Source organism: Trachurus trachurus (assembly GCF_905171665.1).
Source record: "Trachurus trachurus genome assembly, chromosome: 24".
Classification (NCBI taxonomy): Eukaryota; Metazoa; Chordata; class Actinopteri; order Carangiformes; family Carangidae; genus Trachurus; species Trachurus trachurus.
The window spans coordinates 26,433,949-26,451,695 of NC_139910.1; the positions used below are offsets into that span (position 1 = coordinate 26,433,949).

At 41.6% G+C, this 17,747-nt stretch overlaps 2 protein-coding genes and 1 long non-coding RNA gene across 5 annotated transcripts in view; 1 reads left to right on the plus strand and 2 right to left on the minus strand.

Annotated features, from left to right (window-relative positions):
* Positions 1-2,091, plus strand: part of pla2g7 (phospholipase A2, group VII (platelet-activating factor acetylhydrolase, plasma)) — a 391,387-nt gene extending 389,296 nt beyond the window's left edge. For all 3 annotated transcript variants that reach the window (XM_084001177.1, XM_084001178.1, XM_084001176.1), the window contains 3 exons: positions 690-860; positions 961-1,109; positions 1,237-2,091. In XM_084001177.1, the coding sequence (XP_083857303.1) occupies positions 690-860; positions 961-1,109; positions 1,237-1,337 (421 nt within the window). In that variant the 3' untranslated portion in view covers positions 1,338-2,091. The remainder of the gene's footprint in view (positions 1-689; positions 861-960; positions 1,110-1,236) is intronic.
* The window catches only part of LOC311007831, a 434,756-nt gene that overhangs the window by 231,641 nt on the left and 185,368 nt on the right, over positions 1-17,747 (minus strand). The gene's annotated exons all lie outside the window — the stretch shown is intronic.
* Positions 4,271-17,747, minus strand: part of tdrd6a (tudor domain containing 6a) — a gene marked incomplete at both ends in the record, with an annotated part of 29,283 nt that continues 15,806 nt past the window's right edge. The window contains 11 exons of the mRNA XM_084000122.1: positions 4,271-4,415; positions 5,138-5,225; positions 5,653-5,707; positions 7,008-7,075; positions 7,291-7,348; positions 12,873-12,944; positions 14,682-14,776; positions 14,873-14,915; positions 14,992-15,059; positions 16,664-16,712; positions 17,121-17,188. Coding sequence (XP_083856248.1) covers positions 4,271-4,415; positions 5,138-5,225; positions 5,653-5,707; positions 7,008-7,075; positions 7,291-7,348; positions 12,873-12,944; positions 14,682-14,776; positions 14,873-14,915; positions 14,992-15,059; positions 16,664-16,712; positions 17,121-17,188 — 809 coding nt within the window. The remainder of the gene's footprint in view (positions 4,416-5,137; positions 5,226-5,652; positions 5,708-7,007; positions 7,076-7,290; positions 7,349-12,872; positions 12,945-14,681; positions 14,777-14,872; positions 14,916-14,991; positions 15,060-16,663; positions 16,713-17,120; positions 17,189-17,747) is intronic.

Genomic DNA, 17,747 nt, shown 5'->3' on the forward strand with positions numbered 1-17,747 from the left:
CACCGCCTTAACAACAAAGAGCTGCCGCCTAAACTAGTAGTAAGTAGTAAGTAGCGATATTCGCCGCCGCGACTTATATATGGTTTTTTCCTCTTCATGACGTATTTTTAGGCAGATGCGACTAATACTCCGGTGCGACATATAGTCCGGAAAATACGGTAATCGCGATTTTTTTTTCTGGCGATTTTTTAATTTTAATTTAATTTTTTTTTTTTTTGGGGACGACCAATCTTTATTGTACGATCATGTAATCTGTGCCATTACACTCGACAAAGTCAAACCGGCCTGTTGTGTTCGTTTGTTCACAGATATCTATGTGAACAAACGAACACAACAGACAAACTGATGTGATGTGTGTAATGTTTTTTGTAAATATGACTTATGATGTATCGTCAAGTGTTTGGTTTAAGGAAAGAAAATCACAATAATTGAAATATAAAATCGCAATACTTGTTACTTGTTTAATCAGAATCGCAATTGAAATCGAATCGGGACCCAAAAATCGTTAGAGAATCAAATCGGCACAAAAGCATATCAGCCCAGCCCTATATGATACAACAGAATTATTTTGACACAGAAAAGTTGTTTTAGTGTCAGCACCAGTTCTTGTATCATGTGACTTGAAGCATGATCAATCTTAGGTCTGGATATTGAAGTGATAAGCGTCCTCCCCGTATGTCTCTGGACAGGTGTGGCGTAGCGCTGGACGCCTGGATGTTTCCGTTAGACGACGAGATCTTTCCTCGAGTGAAGCAGCCGATCTTCTTCATCAACTCAGAGAAGTTCCAGTGGGCAGGGAACATCAGCCGCATGAAAAAGCTGGACTCGGCCGTCATTCCCAGGAAGATGATCACCATCAGGTAGGCCTGGCCTGGCGCAGCTGAAGCTGGTTGAGGACCGTCAGAGTTGTGGTTGTGTTTCCTCTTACTTCATGGTGATATGATGGGATGTTTCCTTCAGAGGGACAGTCCACCAGAGTTTCCCAGACTTCACCTTCCTGACGGGCAACTGGATTGGTAAACTGATGAAGCTGAAGGGAGAGATCGACCCTGAGATCGCCATAGACCTGTCCAACAAAGCAACACTAGCCTTTCTGCAGCGCCACCTTGGTGAGACGGATCACAAGTTCACAATCTTTACCCATTACTTCTAGAGTCAGGTTCAGTCTGAATCACTGTTTTGTGATTCCATGAAATTGTGAACTAAGCTGAAAATGTTGAATCTTGAACCTTTCAGGTCTGGACAAGAACTTCAACCAGTGGGACCCTCTGATCGACGGGGCGGATGAGAACCTCATCCCAGGAACTAACATCACTGTGCTTCAGTCTGCCATCTGAACTGCAGAAGAACCTGGCTTTACCTGGATCAGCTGAACCACCTCACCTTGCGTGTGGTAGCCAGTGTTAACGGTACCAAAATGCCAAGCCAGGCCTAAGTGGCATTTCACACCTTTTATTTCAAAATGGACTGAGGAAAACAAACATTTTGGAGTATTAATGGGGAGGAAAGCCGATCTCTACCTCATCAGCAGGAAAGATTTGTTTATCTGGACAGGTCAAACACTCTGTTTAGCAGTGTTTGTTTCTCGAGGCTGAATGTTGCACATGAGCAGCTCAACACTTCTTTTCACTGTTGGTGAAATCTTCATGATTACCTGCAAATTTCTTAGAGAAATGATTTTAATCTTTGAGTGTACATAAAGCCAAATGAGAAATGTTATTCTATGACAATACTGTAAGTCTCTGTAGACATTGGACCTTTCGGCAGAGACAAGATACTCTATGATTGCAGTGTTATGTGATGAGTCGTGTGGGACGGGCACAAATTTAAAAAAAAAATAAGATTGACAGCTCATATGACCTTAGATAATCTATCCAAACTTAATAGTGTAGAAAAAACTAAATCTATCCATCCTGATCCAACAAACGACAGCTACAAGTACATCATTACAAATCATCAGAAACACTAAAAGGCTGCAATGAAGAGAACATGTGCCTGAACTCATAGTACTGTTCATCCTGGGTAACAGCCTTCTACTTTTATACACATACTGTCTGCTATCTGCATTTGTACACAACATAAATTCAATAAATCTGGTTTGTTTACAAAAACCCTTTGTGATCTAAGTGGTTCAGTCTTGTAAGTCTGAAGAATTGTTAAAGGGATAGTTCAACATTTTGGCAAATTGGCCCATTGCCATAATAGTCATAGCAGTAGGTTCCTTACTTTTAATTGTCGGTGCAAAAGCTATTTTTGGAATGGCAGAGCAGAGCTGTGAGCTGCTCAGAGCTACGCTACGGAGGCTCAATATGGGATTTCTTGGTTTCCCTCATCAAACTCATCAAATACACAATCCAACAACTCCAAAACGCTCTGGTGGACAAGTTGTGACCTGCACATTCACCACGCTATGAGATAACAGAACGTTACGGGACAGAGTTGTTTTAGAGGGAAATTCATGCAAAACCTCTGATAGGCGTTGCGTTCAAGGACAGTTTTTTGGCAAGCAGTCTCTGTATTTACCTCGAAAACAACTCTGTCTGGTAACTTTGTGTTATTATCTCATAGCGTGGTGAATGTGCAGGTCACAACTTGTCCACCAGAGCGTTGTGGAGTTGTTGGATTGTGTATTTGATGAGTTTGATGAGGGAAACCAAGAAATCCCATGAGCCTCCGTAGCGTAGCTCTGAGCAGCTCACGGCTCTGCTCCGCCGTTCTAAAAATACAGTAGCTTAACACCGACAATTAAAGGTAACGAACCTACTGCTATGACTAAAGCAATTATGGCAATGGGCCAATTTGCCAAAATGTTGAACTATCGCTTTAAGTCTGAGAGGGGTCTGGCTGCAGACCTCCACCGTCAGGCTGCTTCCGGTTTTTTTGCGAAACTTTTTTGCGTCCCCAAAAGGAGTCCGGCATTTTCTTCATTTGCATTGATTCCACCATGACAACAACACGGGTTGTGTTAACGTTACCGTTTTAGCAGCCGCCTTTAGGATACATCTATTTATTTTATTACCGACTGAATGTTTATATGTGGGTGAGCTGTTGTAATTTTTAAATTAGTTAACGGTGGTTAGCAGTTGACGCTCGGGTTATTTGTTGTCTAAATGAAGATGGAATAAGGATTAAATGTTTTGTTTTTAGTCCAGTCCGGGAGGAATAGGAGGCTTCACGACACAACGAGTTCTGATGTGGAGAGAGAAGTCATCCTGGAGCCGTTTAAGTTCAAAACACGTAGCGTATTTCTGACCGACGAGGGTATGAGAATGGGAAATGGAGGACAAATATTGTTGAATAAAAGGCAACAATGAAATTTTGTTATTTTGTGTGTTTTCATTACCTATTTAATGAACACCTGATACCCACCTAATAATTTATTTTCATTATACCATGAAGAACACTGTATGGTAATACAGTTTTAATTTAGGGTGACCAAGAGTTATCTTATGGCCGGACATGCACCTTTCACGTCCTGGTCCGGTTATGAATTTGTGAATATGTTTAAACTTAAACTAATGATGCTTTGGGCAGCATAGTAGCCTACGGTAGCCTACCTTTATTTCTTTTTCTTTTATTTTTTAAATAAATCATAATACTGTGATTATCTCATATCTCTGGTAGAGTCACCGCAATAACTGCAGATGGTACAAGTAGCACAGGTTCGAGTCCAGCCTGTTCTGAGCATATCTTTCTTTTCTTTTTTTCAGTCCGACTCCGGTATATTTTATTTTATTTTACCATAAGTATATCATATAAAAGACTCAAGTGGAATCATGCAATAGACTAAATAATGTGGAGCAATGAAAACAATCTTAGTTAATTATGTTGGTTGATGGTTTCAAATCTTGCTCTCTACTGTACGTGTGCGGAGATTAGCCTACTGTAAAGTTACGTATAGGCTTAAGCCTTTGAGCAGATGCATCAGCGTTGTGTTTTGAAATACATTTTTCATATTAAATCAGATCTTATTTATGTAGGCTACACTAGGCCTATCCTACTGTTAAACCATGCAATGGTAAATAAGGTGTTTTTTGTTGTTTTTTTGACAAAGACTGGAACTGAGGTTAAAAGTTAAAGTTAAAATATTAAATATTTTTCGATGAACTTGTCGCTATGTGGACAGAGTTTAGGTCTATACCCCATTTTGACAGTTAATGTTATCAGAGACGTTCTATATTGTAATGCAATAATGTTGCTGACAGACTCGCGTTACATTGTTGTTTAATTATATATATAAATCAACTAAAGCCGTTTCCTCCAAAAATGTCTACATGATTTCATTTTGAAGTTTCTTGCGTGCACTTCCTGTCTGACAGTGGAGGCAGCCTGAGCGTGGAGCCTGCACCGGAAGCAGCCTGACGGTGGAGGTCTGCAGCCAGACACTCTTGGAGAAAGCCTCAAAGTGCTCACACCTACATGACAAGTCCTTAGTTTTTAGTGGTAATCAGGTCTATATTAAGCTTCCATATCAATACCTGCCTGAGAGAGACGTAAAACTACACTAAGATTTTTTGGTTCCTAAAACTCCATATGTACCCTCTCATGGATCAACATTTAAGTGCAACACAGTTAAAGTGTAAAATGTGAAACCTTAAGGATGATTTGTCGTACCACACTGGAACCAAGGAGAAAACATGAGTCAGCTCAGTGATTCTGTAATAATATTTATTTTTACCAACATAAATATGTCTTCAACGCATGCATGTTCTCACTCTACAGAAAATGTGTTGGATTCTTTACGACTATGACTTCAGCTTTTCAAATCAGGCTGATCTTCAAGAAAACATTCAATACTTAAAAGAATTTCGTGGCTGTCAGAACAGATCATCTTTAACACAACAGATGAGCTCCAAGTAACACAGAGTAAACGCATGGATATCGACGACAAACCCCCAAGGTTCAACTATAATTGTACAGACACACTGTTAACCAGATGGTTGTTTTTCAATAGAAACAATGTGTTCCGCCATCAAAGGAGCTAGAGCACCTGCTGGGTCAGCTCAAAAAAAATCAACACTGCTATTCAGCATTCGGTACAAACACAACAACGAAAACTCAACTTGAACCTGTCTATAGAACTAAAGCATCTGTGGTTGATAAACTTTGATCCACGGTGTGTGACAAACGCAGTTACTCGGCTGGGTGCTGCTTCACCGGCAGAACATCAGCAGAACCATTTCTGACGATCAGAGAGAGGTGGGTCACCTTCGACAGCCTGACCTCTAAATAAAAAAGGAACAATAACAAGGTATTTAGTTTTACAGAGAAGACATCTCAACTACAGCTGCAACAGAAACATACAAATCTGTAGTGATCAGTCCAAGCCTGTATTATTGTAATACAGTAAGCAAGCTACTATTTTAGCATTTGAAGCCATTCTTTGCTCTCTGTGATGAACTGTGACTGTCTAACACATTACACATCACACTATGCCATTAAAAGATTAACTGATGTAGAATCAGTTTTTCAGCAGGCATTATCTCTGACAGTTGAGATGCTAAGTTTATTAATGAGGGCTCGCTGTCTAACAGTGACACTGGAGTAACTAAGTTCCTCTGTTCTTGCATCTTTTCCTCACGTCCTCTGTGGGAGGAGCTAAGACAAGAGACATGAGTGAGGGAAGTGAGGAGCATTTTTACCATAACTTACCAAAATTGTCGTCAGTGGATGATGAGCTCTCTGAGGGCGCAGTGTCATCAGAATCCTAGAAAATCATCAGCTCGTTAGAGTGAAATACTTGACACTCTTCACTAGATGGTCAGTGGAGTGAGTGACGACCTCATGGGTGATGCTTGTGTGACATCTAGTTCCATTATGCTGGACACACACTGCCAAAATGTTGAACTATCCCTTTAAAAGACTAATTGGCCCATTGCCATAATCCCTATAGTTTAGGAGTAGGTTCTTTACCTTTAATTGTCGGTGCAAGCTATTTTTAGAATGGCGGAGCAGAGCCGTGAGCTGCTCAGAGCTACGCTACGGAGGCTCATGGGATTTCTTGGTTTCCCTCATCAAACTCATCAAATACACAATCCAACAACTCCACAACGCTCTGGTGGACAAGTTGTGACCTGCACATTCACCACGCTATGAAATAATAACAAAATGTTATGAGACAGAGTTGCTTCGTGCCTAAGTGCTGATGCGTGTTCCATCAGGGCAGTTTTTCGGCAAGCAGTCTCTGTGTTTGCCTTGAAAACAACTCTAGCGTAGCTCTGAGCAGCTCGCGGCTCTGCTCCATCGTTCTACAAATAGCTTGCACCAACAAATAAAGGTAACAAACCTACTGCTATGACTATAGGGATTATGGCAATGGGCCAATTTGCCAAAATGTTGAACTATCCCTTTAAGTTGATGTGCCACTTGACATAAGCCTCATTTCCGGCATCCTCTGACAATTTGATTAACAGTAAGTAATGTCAGTGACTTCACAGCTACATTGACACTTTTTTTCCCTCAACCCACTTAAGGGACAACGAGGAGTTTTAGAAAGCGAAGTGCTTTCATACTACATTTACCATGAGCCTCGGTGCGCACGGTGAAATTCTTGGACCGGCGCAAGACAGACGTTTTGCCAAGAATGTTTTCATTCATCAACAATTAAAGTCAGAGGTTCAAAGACGATCAGATACCGTCGTAGTTCCAACCATAAACGGCGATTCGGCGCCGTTATTCCTGTGACCCACCGGGCAGCGTCCGCAAAACCGAAAGTAAGGAAATGCTGGTCGGCTCGCCCAGCATTTCCAACATTAATTAAAATAACAAAATACCGGTAATGATAGAGAGAAAACTATATATTTATCGAAAATGGGCCCATTAACAAGTGTGGGTAACGTAGATTCATCCACATTAACGTGAGACTTTTTTATAATCAAATAGAAACTCCTCGTTGTCCCTTTAATACAAATTTAACTCGATATTAAATGTTTTTCTTAGTCATCAACTCTATGGGCTTACATCATAATCAACCTCATCAAAAAGCATAATTTTCCCTTGGTGGTTACCTCTTTTTCTTTGGGCGTTAAGTCCACCAGCTGCTCGGTGTCCTCTGTCTCAGCCTGTTGTCGCTGGTCTAGAAGAACAAGACGTAAACTCAGCTTTACAAATGTGCAGCACATGGTTCGTTTCTACATGCAAACAATAAACGCAGGTTTACTGTCAACATTAACTCTTGTAAAAATCAAGACAAATGATCCCAGAAAACAAAACGATGGAGAGTGGACTTGTTTGGTCATTATTGAAATATTTGATTTATGCACTGTTCCTATTAATTATCAAGTGTCGTACTTCCGTCCGCGGAACGGATCTCTCCAACTAGACAGTTGAGCTCCTCCAGCAGGTCACTCTGAACAGGAAGAAAAACAGCAGCATTACTTGTCAGATATGGGATGTTTTGATGTTTTGTCATTTGATTATTGATGTGTTGAATGAGATTACCATATCTAGAAAGGTTTGTCTTTCAGTGTCAGATGGCAGCACTGCAAGAAATTAACCGTTACTCAACATGAGTAATGGGAGAAGATTAATACGAGAAGCATGAGGAAAGAATGAAGGAAGAGACCAAAATATTCAACTCCAATCTGAATCTGAAATTAAAATACTACAAACCAGAACGCTCCTCTTCTTTGTGAGGAGTTGACGTCTCCTCTTCAGTCACTGCGCTTTCCTGAAGAACACAACAGAGCTTTCTCTTCATTCTGTTCATTAAACATGGTTCAACTAATTCAAGGCCAGCAGCAACTTTAACAGGCCTGGAGACGGAGATGTAGTGAGTGTGACTGCACTCTTATTGTGAAGTAAACACAGTGATGACTAGGTGACAGCAGAACATGATAAATACTCTGGGACTGCTTCTGTTTCCAATTATAGTGGCAGGGAAAAGTTTGTGAAACATTTGGAATGACGACTGCTCCAATGATACCTTTCATTTGTATCTGACTTGTAGTGTAGACAAAGAGTGTGTAGGTCAATATCACCAATACAACTATAATCTTTTATGTCCATAGTGAACACTCACTTAAGTGAGCCCTGAGATCTATGAACCAGTCAAAACCTCTTTAGGTACCGATAACCAAAAGCTGCTGAGGCACAAGGTTCAGGAGGAATTTGGACCAGTGCTGCAACAGAACCACCTCAGCTCAGCTATCATCTTAGTCTGTGTGGTGTCAGTGGTTCTCCTTTAGTCATACCACAGGATTAAGGTCTGGTTCTTTCTAGTTGATTTATTACTTTCATTTTTTCCCCCATGTTTTCATGTTGGTATGTAGTGTTGCACATTCTTTCCAAACAATCCGACCATTATTTCATTTTCCCTGTAGCACTTTGGAGTCTAAGACTGTTTGTTGGTCAAGCAGTGTTTTTGTTTTACAGAGCAGCGGACTCCTCTGTGCTTCATGATTTGTGTGGGGGAGACTCATCAACAGAACAAGCTCAAATGATTCCTTTAAGTTGCTCTTGTAAAGTTCTGTGCTGCATTACTGAGCATTCTGCACTGTCATCTTAACAGAACTAACACACGAGACAGTCTGATACAACAGTCTGACTGTGGTCTGGTGAATATTTAAACTGAGTTTAAACAATGACACTTTGTAAACCTTTGAGATCTATTTTTTTGTCAGGCAAAGTTAATACCTGTAACATTCATTCATTTTCTATACCGCTTATCCTGCACTAGGGTCACGGGTGAGCTGGAGCCTATCTCAGCTGACTTTGGGCGAGAGGCGGGGTACACCCTGGACAGGTCGCCAGTCTAACACATATAGACAGACAACCATTCACACTCTCATTCACACCTATGGGCAATTTAGAGTCACCAATTAACCTAACCTGCATGTCTTTGGACTGTGGGAGGAAGCCGGAGTACCCGGAGAGAACCCAGGCATGCACGGGGAGAACATGCAAACTCCACACAGAAGGGCCCCAGAACCCAGAACCCTCTTGCTGTGAGGCGACAGTGCTAACCACTGCACCACCGTGCCGCCCTACCTGTAACAGTTAAGTCAAAATGTTCAAAGTGCATCAAGCCCACATCTCTAACCCTCCATTCCTACACTGTGAATACTTTAATCATGTTTTTAATGTGGGCAACAACATTGCAGTGATTTGTGTCATTAGTCAGACTACACTGTGTTTTTCCAGAATTCTTGGTTGAAGATCTGACTTTACTTTAGGACAAATTAATAAAGAGTTCACTTACTGTACTTGGCATTGTTACAGACACACAGCTAAGACATCACCAGTGAATATGTTCAAACTACAAGAGGTAGTGATGCATCATTGGGAAATTCTCCCCAATGTTCAAGTGAGATTTGTGTCAAATCTACTTTGAATTGTCATCTTGTGCGAACAACAATTACGCGAGTATAAAAGAAATAGACAGACAGGACTCCACCTCACCTCATTAGGTACGGCCTCCTCCTGTACCGAAATGTCTCCCATTTCAATCTCGTGCTCTGAGGGAGCTGCTGTGAAAGAAATCACAATCATTTACTGATTCATTACATAGTGTGTAGAGGGGGAGCACACCAGGACATGAACAGTGAAACACTTAGAGCAAGAGCAGCAGTCACCGATATAGACGAGTTGATTTTGAAAGTGTGGTGGGAACTGTCCAGTGGTAAAAGCATTGACCACATTTCATCTGTGGCACATGTTTATAAAAGCCTACGTCTAAAAATATGCATCATTAAAATGAATTCATTAACGTTGTAACTTGAGCATGCAGAATTATTAGTGCCATCTTATGTACTGTGTAGAAGTCTAAGAAATGACTTACCAGGTGATTCACTCTGAACCTAGAAATGAAGAAATTACCCAAAATTAATGTCACAAAATATAATTTTAAAGGTATAATATGTAGGAATTCCCCCCATCTAGTGGTGCGGTTGCATATCAGAACATATTCTTGATGTTGCATTCACGTGAAATCGGGCAGACGTCAGACAGACAACAGACGCTGCATGTAACAGGATAAACAAGCGTCAATGTAAACAAGTGGTCCGTCAGCACGAGGCAAAACAATACAAGCGTGACAATATGTTGTCATGGTGATGTGGTATTGTTTACCTGACCCACGTTTTACCGTCTTTCTCTCGTCGAGTAAAATGACATCGGTTGGTTTGCCGACGGCCGTCTGCCTGACTGCACCTGAATGCAACACCAGTGCCTCCTCTTCCTCACACTACACAGTGGTGACAGTTTTAACAGGCCGAGCCGACAGCTCCGCTGAGTTTCTATGGTTACCTACGGTCAAGCTGCCACTCAACGTAAAAAATGGCGATGCAACATGGCCGCCTCGGTTCGGTGCGTCGCCCACTTATGTATTTGTAACGACTTGTAACAACTCATTCTAAGGTACCAGAAAGCTTTTATTTGTATGCGGGTGTGATTTGACTTCAGTGAAATACGTAGTTATGGAAGACATATCTGATTTTTGCAAATAAAAAGCCAAATAAGTTACATACTGGGGCTTTAAACATATTTACTTGAAAACATGTTCTGTGGATTACCAATCAGACAAATCTAAATTAAAGCAAACATGGAGGAATAAAATAATTAGGGCCTGGACTTTAACGCGTTAATTAAGATTCATTAATTACACAAAAATTAACGCGTTAAAAAAATTAACGCATTTGTATCGCACTTATTTTTGCACCGCGGAAAGTTTCTCACTGGATGAATTTTAGGCGTACTGATTATACTGGAGCACAATTATTTAACGAGTTAAAAAGCCGCTGACACTGATCACTGCAAGGGAGAGAGGAGGTGAAAAGAGACAACACTGTAACCTGTTGTACTGGCCTCAGGCTGTACCATCGCTAAAACACAGAAACCAGTGAGTAATGAGTTAGAAAGCCACCGACACTGAGCTGCCTGAGGAGTTTTAATGCAGCCTGAACGCAGCTCAAACTAGGGCTTTGACATTTGTCCAAAAAATCATATTCTAACTTCGTTTGTTTATTAATATTAATATTCGAATATATTCAAATATTTATGATACTATGTTTTTAATATTTTGACCCCCCCGAAGCGACCGGATTGTCCGACGGGGGGGGGGGGGGGGCTTTCACTGTCATGCATGCTGCATGCGCGCTTCTCTCTCTCTTTGTGTGTGTGCGCGCGCACGCATGCCAATAAGAAACAGCGCTATGCGGAGATTAATGAACGGATGACATGCTGCGGTGGTGTATTTGCGACAATTAAAAAAACGGCCCGCCACTACTAAATGAATGTAGAGGAAACACATATTTCAACTTTTCCCTCCGTGGTTTGTAGAGTATCTATGGTCGCACTCGCAGCCTTTTGCTCCGCCATTGTTTATCAGTGAAGAAGTGTGAACAGGCGTCAGGCGCTAACGACGTGATAACGTCATACTGTAAGTACAGGAGCCCCAGGTGATCAATGCTAATGAGCTGCGTTTCACAACTTCAACAGGCTGAAAAAAGCCTTGAATCTGGATTGAAAACTACGTTTTCAGGCAAACACATTCACCAAAAATAATGCTTATTACAGGTCCGAATATTTAGAGCTGCCCTAATATTCGTTCGAATATGGTTATTTTTTTAATATTCGAATTATATTCGAATTTCGTTGTCAAAGCCCTAGCTCAAACCGACCTGGTAAACACACCTGATCCGCGCTGGTTTACAGTATCCTCCCATATTTTAGCCGGTCACTACCGGAGCTTAATTTAAAAAAAAAAAAAATTTAAAGAGTGCTGGTCACGGTGGAGCTGACAACAGCGGAGTTTCCTCTGCTGCAGCTGAACAGCTGACATGTGGTCAAGACGTAGCTACAGACCTGTCAGTGTCTCACGGTGCATTTCAGAGCTCTCTGTCCTCAGACTGTCCTGACCTGTCCCTGAACATCACATAGGAACAACATGGAGCTGCCTGTGTGATTGGTTACTAAGTTTTATTAATGTTTTCATCAGGCTGAGTTCAATCAGTTTATGCTACTGTGATTTAAGTAGTTAAATACACCTAATCATCATTGTGTAGTGGCAGGAAAGACCATTTAATCTGTATTCTCACTGTTCTCAGGTCAAATATTTATATGTGATTAATATGTGATTAAAGCAGAAGTAAGCGGAATGTTTGTGTTAATATAAGTCTTAAATAGTTCTATTTTCCGACAGCAATCACTTATATAGAGTGTTTGGTCCGAAACACGGGTCTGTCAGTCACTCTTCTCTGTTGTAAGCCGAGGAGAAAACTTTCCTTGTATCCTACAACCTTTATCCAATGAGGAGAGAGAACGGCATAAAGGGGCGGTCCTCTCTGTGTGTGCAGCCAAGGGATGCGCGTGAATGTGGTGACGTAGGGACGAGGACCAATAGATCCATGACGAGGGCGGGGACTGCTAACTCCATCGGCTGACAAGAAGTTAGCCAAAACGACCGGATCGCTTACTTCTGCTTTAATTTCGATTTACAAAGCCTCTAATTAGATTAATCTTTTTTAATCGAGTCCCGGCCCTAAAAATAATATAAGTAATAACCATAAAACAAAAACTACATTGCATGCTATAAACAAAAATAATAATTCCATACATACATCCATCCATCAAGTATATTATTAGGAACACCAGCATATGTGCTCATTTATTAAACCATCCAGTTAGCCAAATCATATGGCAGCAGTGCAGATACATGTTAGGAAGTTCTACTCCTGTCAGCCAAGAGCAGAGATCTACTCTTGAAACCCAGTACAACACCTTTTGAATCACTGCAGGTACAATATGATGCAGTCACATCACAGTCACATCTACACGGAGCTGAGCAAAGAGAGGCTCTACCCAGTAAAAGCTTGGTGTTCCCAATAGTGTTTACTGAGTGTACAACATGTGCAGTACACAACATTATGTTATACCTCATTGGATCCTTTAGCTTCTGTCTTATGCAGATCATCTTCTAGGTCAGGACCAACATCTTCCTGGGAAGACTTAAAGGAAAAAGTCATATCATGTCAGTGTGTTAATTTTAAAGACCGGGTAAACCACATTCAGTATTTTTCTTCTTATCATATTAATTAGGCCTTAAATGTGTCCCTCAAAACATGTAAAAAGTATTTTTGCCATTCATCATTTCCTTGTGGAGCTAGGCCTCAGAGACTGTTCTGTGTTCAGGTTTTGAATGGACGGGCCTAAGTCGAGGGCCGCGTTACGTAACGGGGGTGTGGCGGCGGCGGCGGCGATGACGACACAGCAGAACGATCTTGTGCAGGAGCTGTCCATGGTTACTTTACAAAAAGTCTCTTGAAGTAGGCTAAAGACAACTATGGACTTTTTTAGTCCTCCAAATTTGACGGAGTGGTTAATAACATGTTTTCCTGTGGTATTATAAAACTTAAAACACATATTTATTCTTGGTTTACCGGTCTTTAAAAAGGAGAGTATTATACTATGCATAGCACACAATAAAAAATCAAAATGACTTTAAACTAGGGCTCCACTCAACAAATATTTTGTTATTGATGATCTATCGATTATTTTTCAACTTATTTTGTTTTTTTTACTTTCAATTTAAAAAAAAATGTTTTTCTCAATATTTAATTTATTCAACTTCTCCTCCATTTGTTTTTGCAGCCAGGTCTGCCTGCAGTTCATTAGGCAGGCAAGGCAAGGCAATTTTATTTGTATAGCCCGTTTTTACAAACAGTTTGTCTCAAAGGGCTTTACATGGCATCACAACAACATCCTCTGTCCTTAGACCCTCACATCGACTGAGGAAAAACTCCATGGAAAACCCTTATTACAGGGAAAAATCGGAGAAACCTCAGGGCAGAGTCCTGCATCGGGTCGGATCCCCGCGGGTATCCGACGGGTACCCCGCAAAAACAGTGTTCAACGGGTGGATAAGCTGTCTTGTGAAAATTCACGGGTCGGGCACGGGCGGAACTCAAATGAACGCGGGTCGGTACGCGGGTGTATGTGTAGGCCTACAGAGGAAAACTCACGCGCAGCTGCATGAACCAGCGTAGCAAATCTTTTTTTTTTATCACTCACGGCAACAACAGAGCAGCATCTTGATGTAAATAAACGATCTTTGGCCGCTCGTGTGACCGCTCACAGCTTTCGCTGAAGTTTAGCCTGTCATGGCTTGACTGCTCGGCTTCTGGGTAAGCTACAAACACACCGATGGGATCAATGTAAAGGCTGAAGTGTCCTGCTTTCATTAAAAAAAGAATTACGTCGCTATCCTTCTCCGTTCCGGAAATAGCCGCGAAAGAGTACGCCCCCCCCCCTCCTCTCTCTCTCTTTTCTTTTTTCTTTTTTCTAAAGAGTACGGCTGTACCCCCGTTATCGCCGGTGATGACGGCGATCTCACGGGCAGCGGGTCGGGCAGCGGGTCTTAATATTGACGGGCGGGTCGGATCCGGGTTGTAGTCAGAAATAATCACGGGTGACGGGTCGGGACACGGGCTTAAAAACCAACGGGTCGGGTGGGCGCGGGTTTCCAAAATTGGACCCGTGCAGGACTCTGCCCAGTGTGAGCAACAGCACAGCCAGAGAAAAGCAAAATGTACCCTGATGCTGTCGGTCTAATGATGCAGCAACGGAGCAACCTTTAACTCAAGGAGCCTTGTATTTTTTAATTCAGCCTGGACGGTGGAGCTGTGGCGCAATTAAACCTGTAAGATAAACACTGCATGTAAGAGTTCACACATGAAGAAACTTACCGAGTTGCAAAACACAATTTCCTCTGCTGCCACACTGATGAGACAATCCTCTGTTGAACTGGTGAATTTGCTGTCACCATTCAACTCATCTGGACCTGCATTTAGATGGAAAAAGCAAAATTGCTGACAATCCGGTGCACACTAAACCTGGAACATCGCCTCGGTGATAATCGTATTGTGAAGTCTGATACCTGTGGAGTCTGTCAAACAGGCCACCTCTTCACCTTCATCACCCTGAACACAAACACAAAGTCACTTTGTAGATACATTTTACAGTTTGACTGTGAACTGTTGAATTGTAACACGTTACCATATCTGTGGAGGGGGGTGTGCAGGTTTGTGGCTTGGTGGGTGCTGAGTCGGTGCCATCTTGGAGGGCTGCAGATACAAAGACAGATACACAATCAAAATGTTGCCTGAAGGCTTCAAAGTGCTCATCTGTTGAAAACAGCAGTGGAACTGTGAGATTCCTTTCCAGATCAAAGTAGTGGTCTTTATGTGAAGGAATAACAATAAATGCTAATAATAATTTCCCATCCTTTGTGTTTCAGACTCCAGGCTAAACTATTGGTTGCAAACACAACCTCTGTGTGGATTTCTCTCAAGGTTTATGTTCACATACACGTCACTGAAAATGTCTGAGAGGTTTAAACCAATAATTAAAAGACTAGAACGGTGGCAACAAACCAGAACAAGTCTCCTCATGTTGGGTCGAGGTCTCCTCTTCAGCCACTGAGTCATTCTAAAAACAGAATAAATCATCAATTACTGATCCACGGCCACTGTCTGACACATGACATTGATGTTTTACACACAGGGAGTCAAATTAACCTTGATAATCGAAGCTTCGCGGACATAAAATCAATTTTAATCGAAGCTTCGGCGGCCGGCGGGGTGCGCGATCGTAACGTGGGGGGGGGGGGGGGCGGGCGGCGGCGGCGGCAGCGACCGTGGGCGGGGTGCGCGAGCGGAAATAATGTAAGTAATGGCAAACAAACACTGCATATCTCCAAAATCAGGCAGGTTTCCAGGATGCCAAGTAGCCTACACATTTTAATGTAACAATTGCCGATGAGAACCGGTGTCAAAAAGGGAAAAAGGAGGGGGAAAAAAAATATCGATCACGGACTTTCATGATCGATTACCATGGCAACGAACGAAGCTTCGAAGCTTAACATTTTTTGGGTCAGCCCTACTTTACAGTCAGTGCTGCTGATATTAAACCATCACAGGTAAGTAGAAGTGATGACTGTACAAGTCCTGCATTTCCATATAATTACCTCCACATGTGTTGAGACACCATCTCCAGCTTCAACCTCCTGCTCTGTGGGAGTATCTGTGAAAACAATCACATCCCATCATCAAAAACATCATCTCAGATCACTTATTGTGTGTATTACCCATGTTGAACTTGCTTCATAATACATCCCCTACAGCCTGACATCTTTTAATTTAAATTGTTTAAACATGGTCATTGTGTGGAACATTTGATTCATCTACTGACTTCTCAACACTGACATCAAAAGTCAGTCAAGTCCTTAAACTCACTTGACTATGGGAAACTTCTGCCTGTTTGTAGCCAACATAATGAAACTGTTACAAGCATATCCAATTTACAGCAATTCCCATTGCAGTATACTTACAACGGTTGGGGATATCAATATTCCTTAGTCAACATGATTTCTACTTGTATATTCTTGTACATACCGGTATGTCAGAATGAATCAATAATACATCCATTATATTTGTGTGTTCAGATTTGTCAGAGTTATGACTACTGAATGAACTTAGGAGCTTTAACTGTCTCTATGAACTGTGCATCACAGCCTCCATGACAGCTTTAGCTGCTGACTGCACTGGTGTCCAACTAACTTCCTACTGTTGCAAGCTCTTTCACCTCATGCAGTATGCTTGCCTTGTCTCTCTTCCCCATTAACACTCTAAACCTCTAATGTTGGGTGGTTTGAAATAGAATCACTTACCACACAACTCCTGCGCAGACAGAACAATGGAGGGCAACACCAATTCATCCTGAGTATGAGTGGATAAACACAATGAAAAGGAAACAACATAATACAAACAAGAAATCGTCTTTTTTGACACAATGAGGACCAAAATAGTTAACCCAGTGGTTTGTGTAAGAGATGAGGTAATGTGCATCACATTATACTTGGCAAATCATAGCAAACCTATCTGATAACATTTACTAAGATGAAAGTGTGTATTTCTTCATGATTAAAACCACATTTAAGGTTTTAATTAGTGATACAAACACATACCTGCTGTAAGTCTTGAGATGTTTGAACAACCGTCTGTAGCAGGTCAGTGCTCTTCAAGGGACAAACACCTTCACCTCCATCACCCTGAACACAAACACAAAGTCACTTTGTAGATACATTTTACAGTTTGACTGTGAACTGTTGAATTGTAACACGTTACCATATCTGTGGAGGGGGGTGTGCAGGTTTGTGGCTTGGTGGGTGCTGAGTCGGCGCCATCTTGGAGGGCTGCAGATACAAAGACAGATACACAATCAAAATGTTGCCTGAAGGCTTCAAAGTGCTCATCTGTTGAAAACAGCAGTGGAACTGTGAGATTCCTTTCCAGATCAAAGTAGTGGTCTTTATGTGAAGGAATAACAATAAATTCTAATAATAATAAAATTATTTCCCACCCTTTGTGTTTCAGACTCCAGGCTAAACTATTGGTTGCAAACACAACCTCTGTGTGGATTTCTCTCAAGGTTTATGTTCACATACACGTCACTGAAAATGTCTGAGGGGTCAAAACCAATAATTAAAAGACTAGAACGGTGGCAACAAACCAGAACAAGTCTCCTCATGTTGGGTCGAGGTCTCCTCTTCAGCCACTGAGTCATTCTAAAAACAGAATAAATCATCAATCACTGACCCACGGCCACTGTCTGACACATGACATTGATGTTTTATACACAGGGAGTCAAATTAACCTTCTTTACAGTCAGTGCTGCTGATATTAAACCATCACAGGTAAGTAGAAGTGATGACTGTACAAGTCCTGCATTTCCACATAATTACCTCCACATGT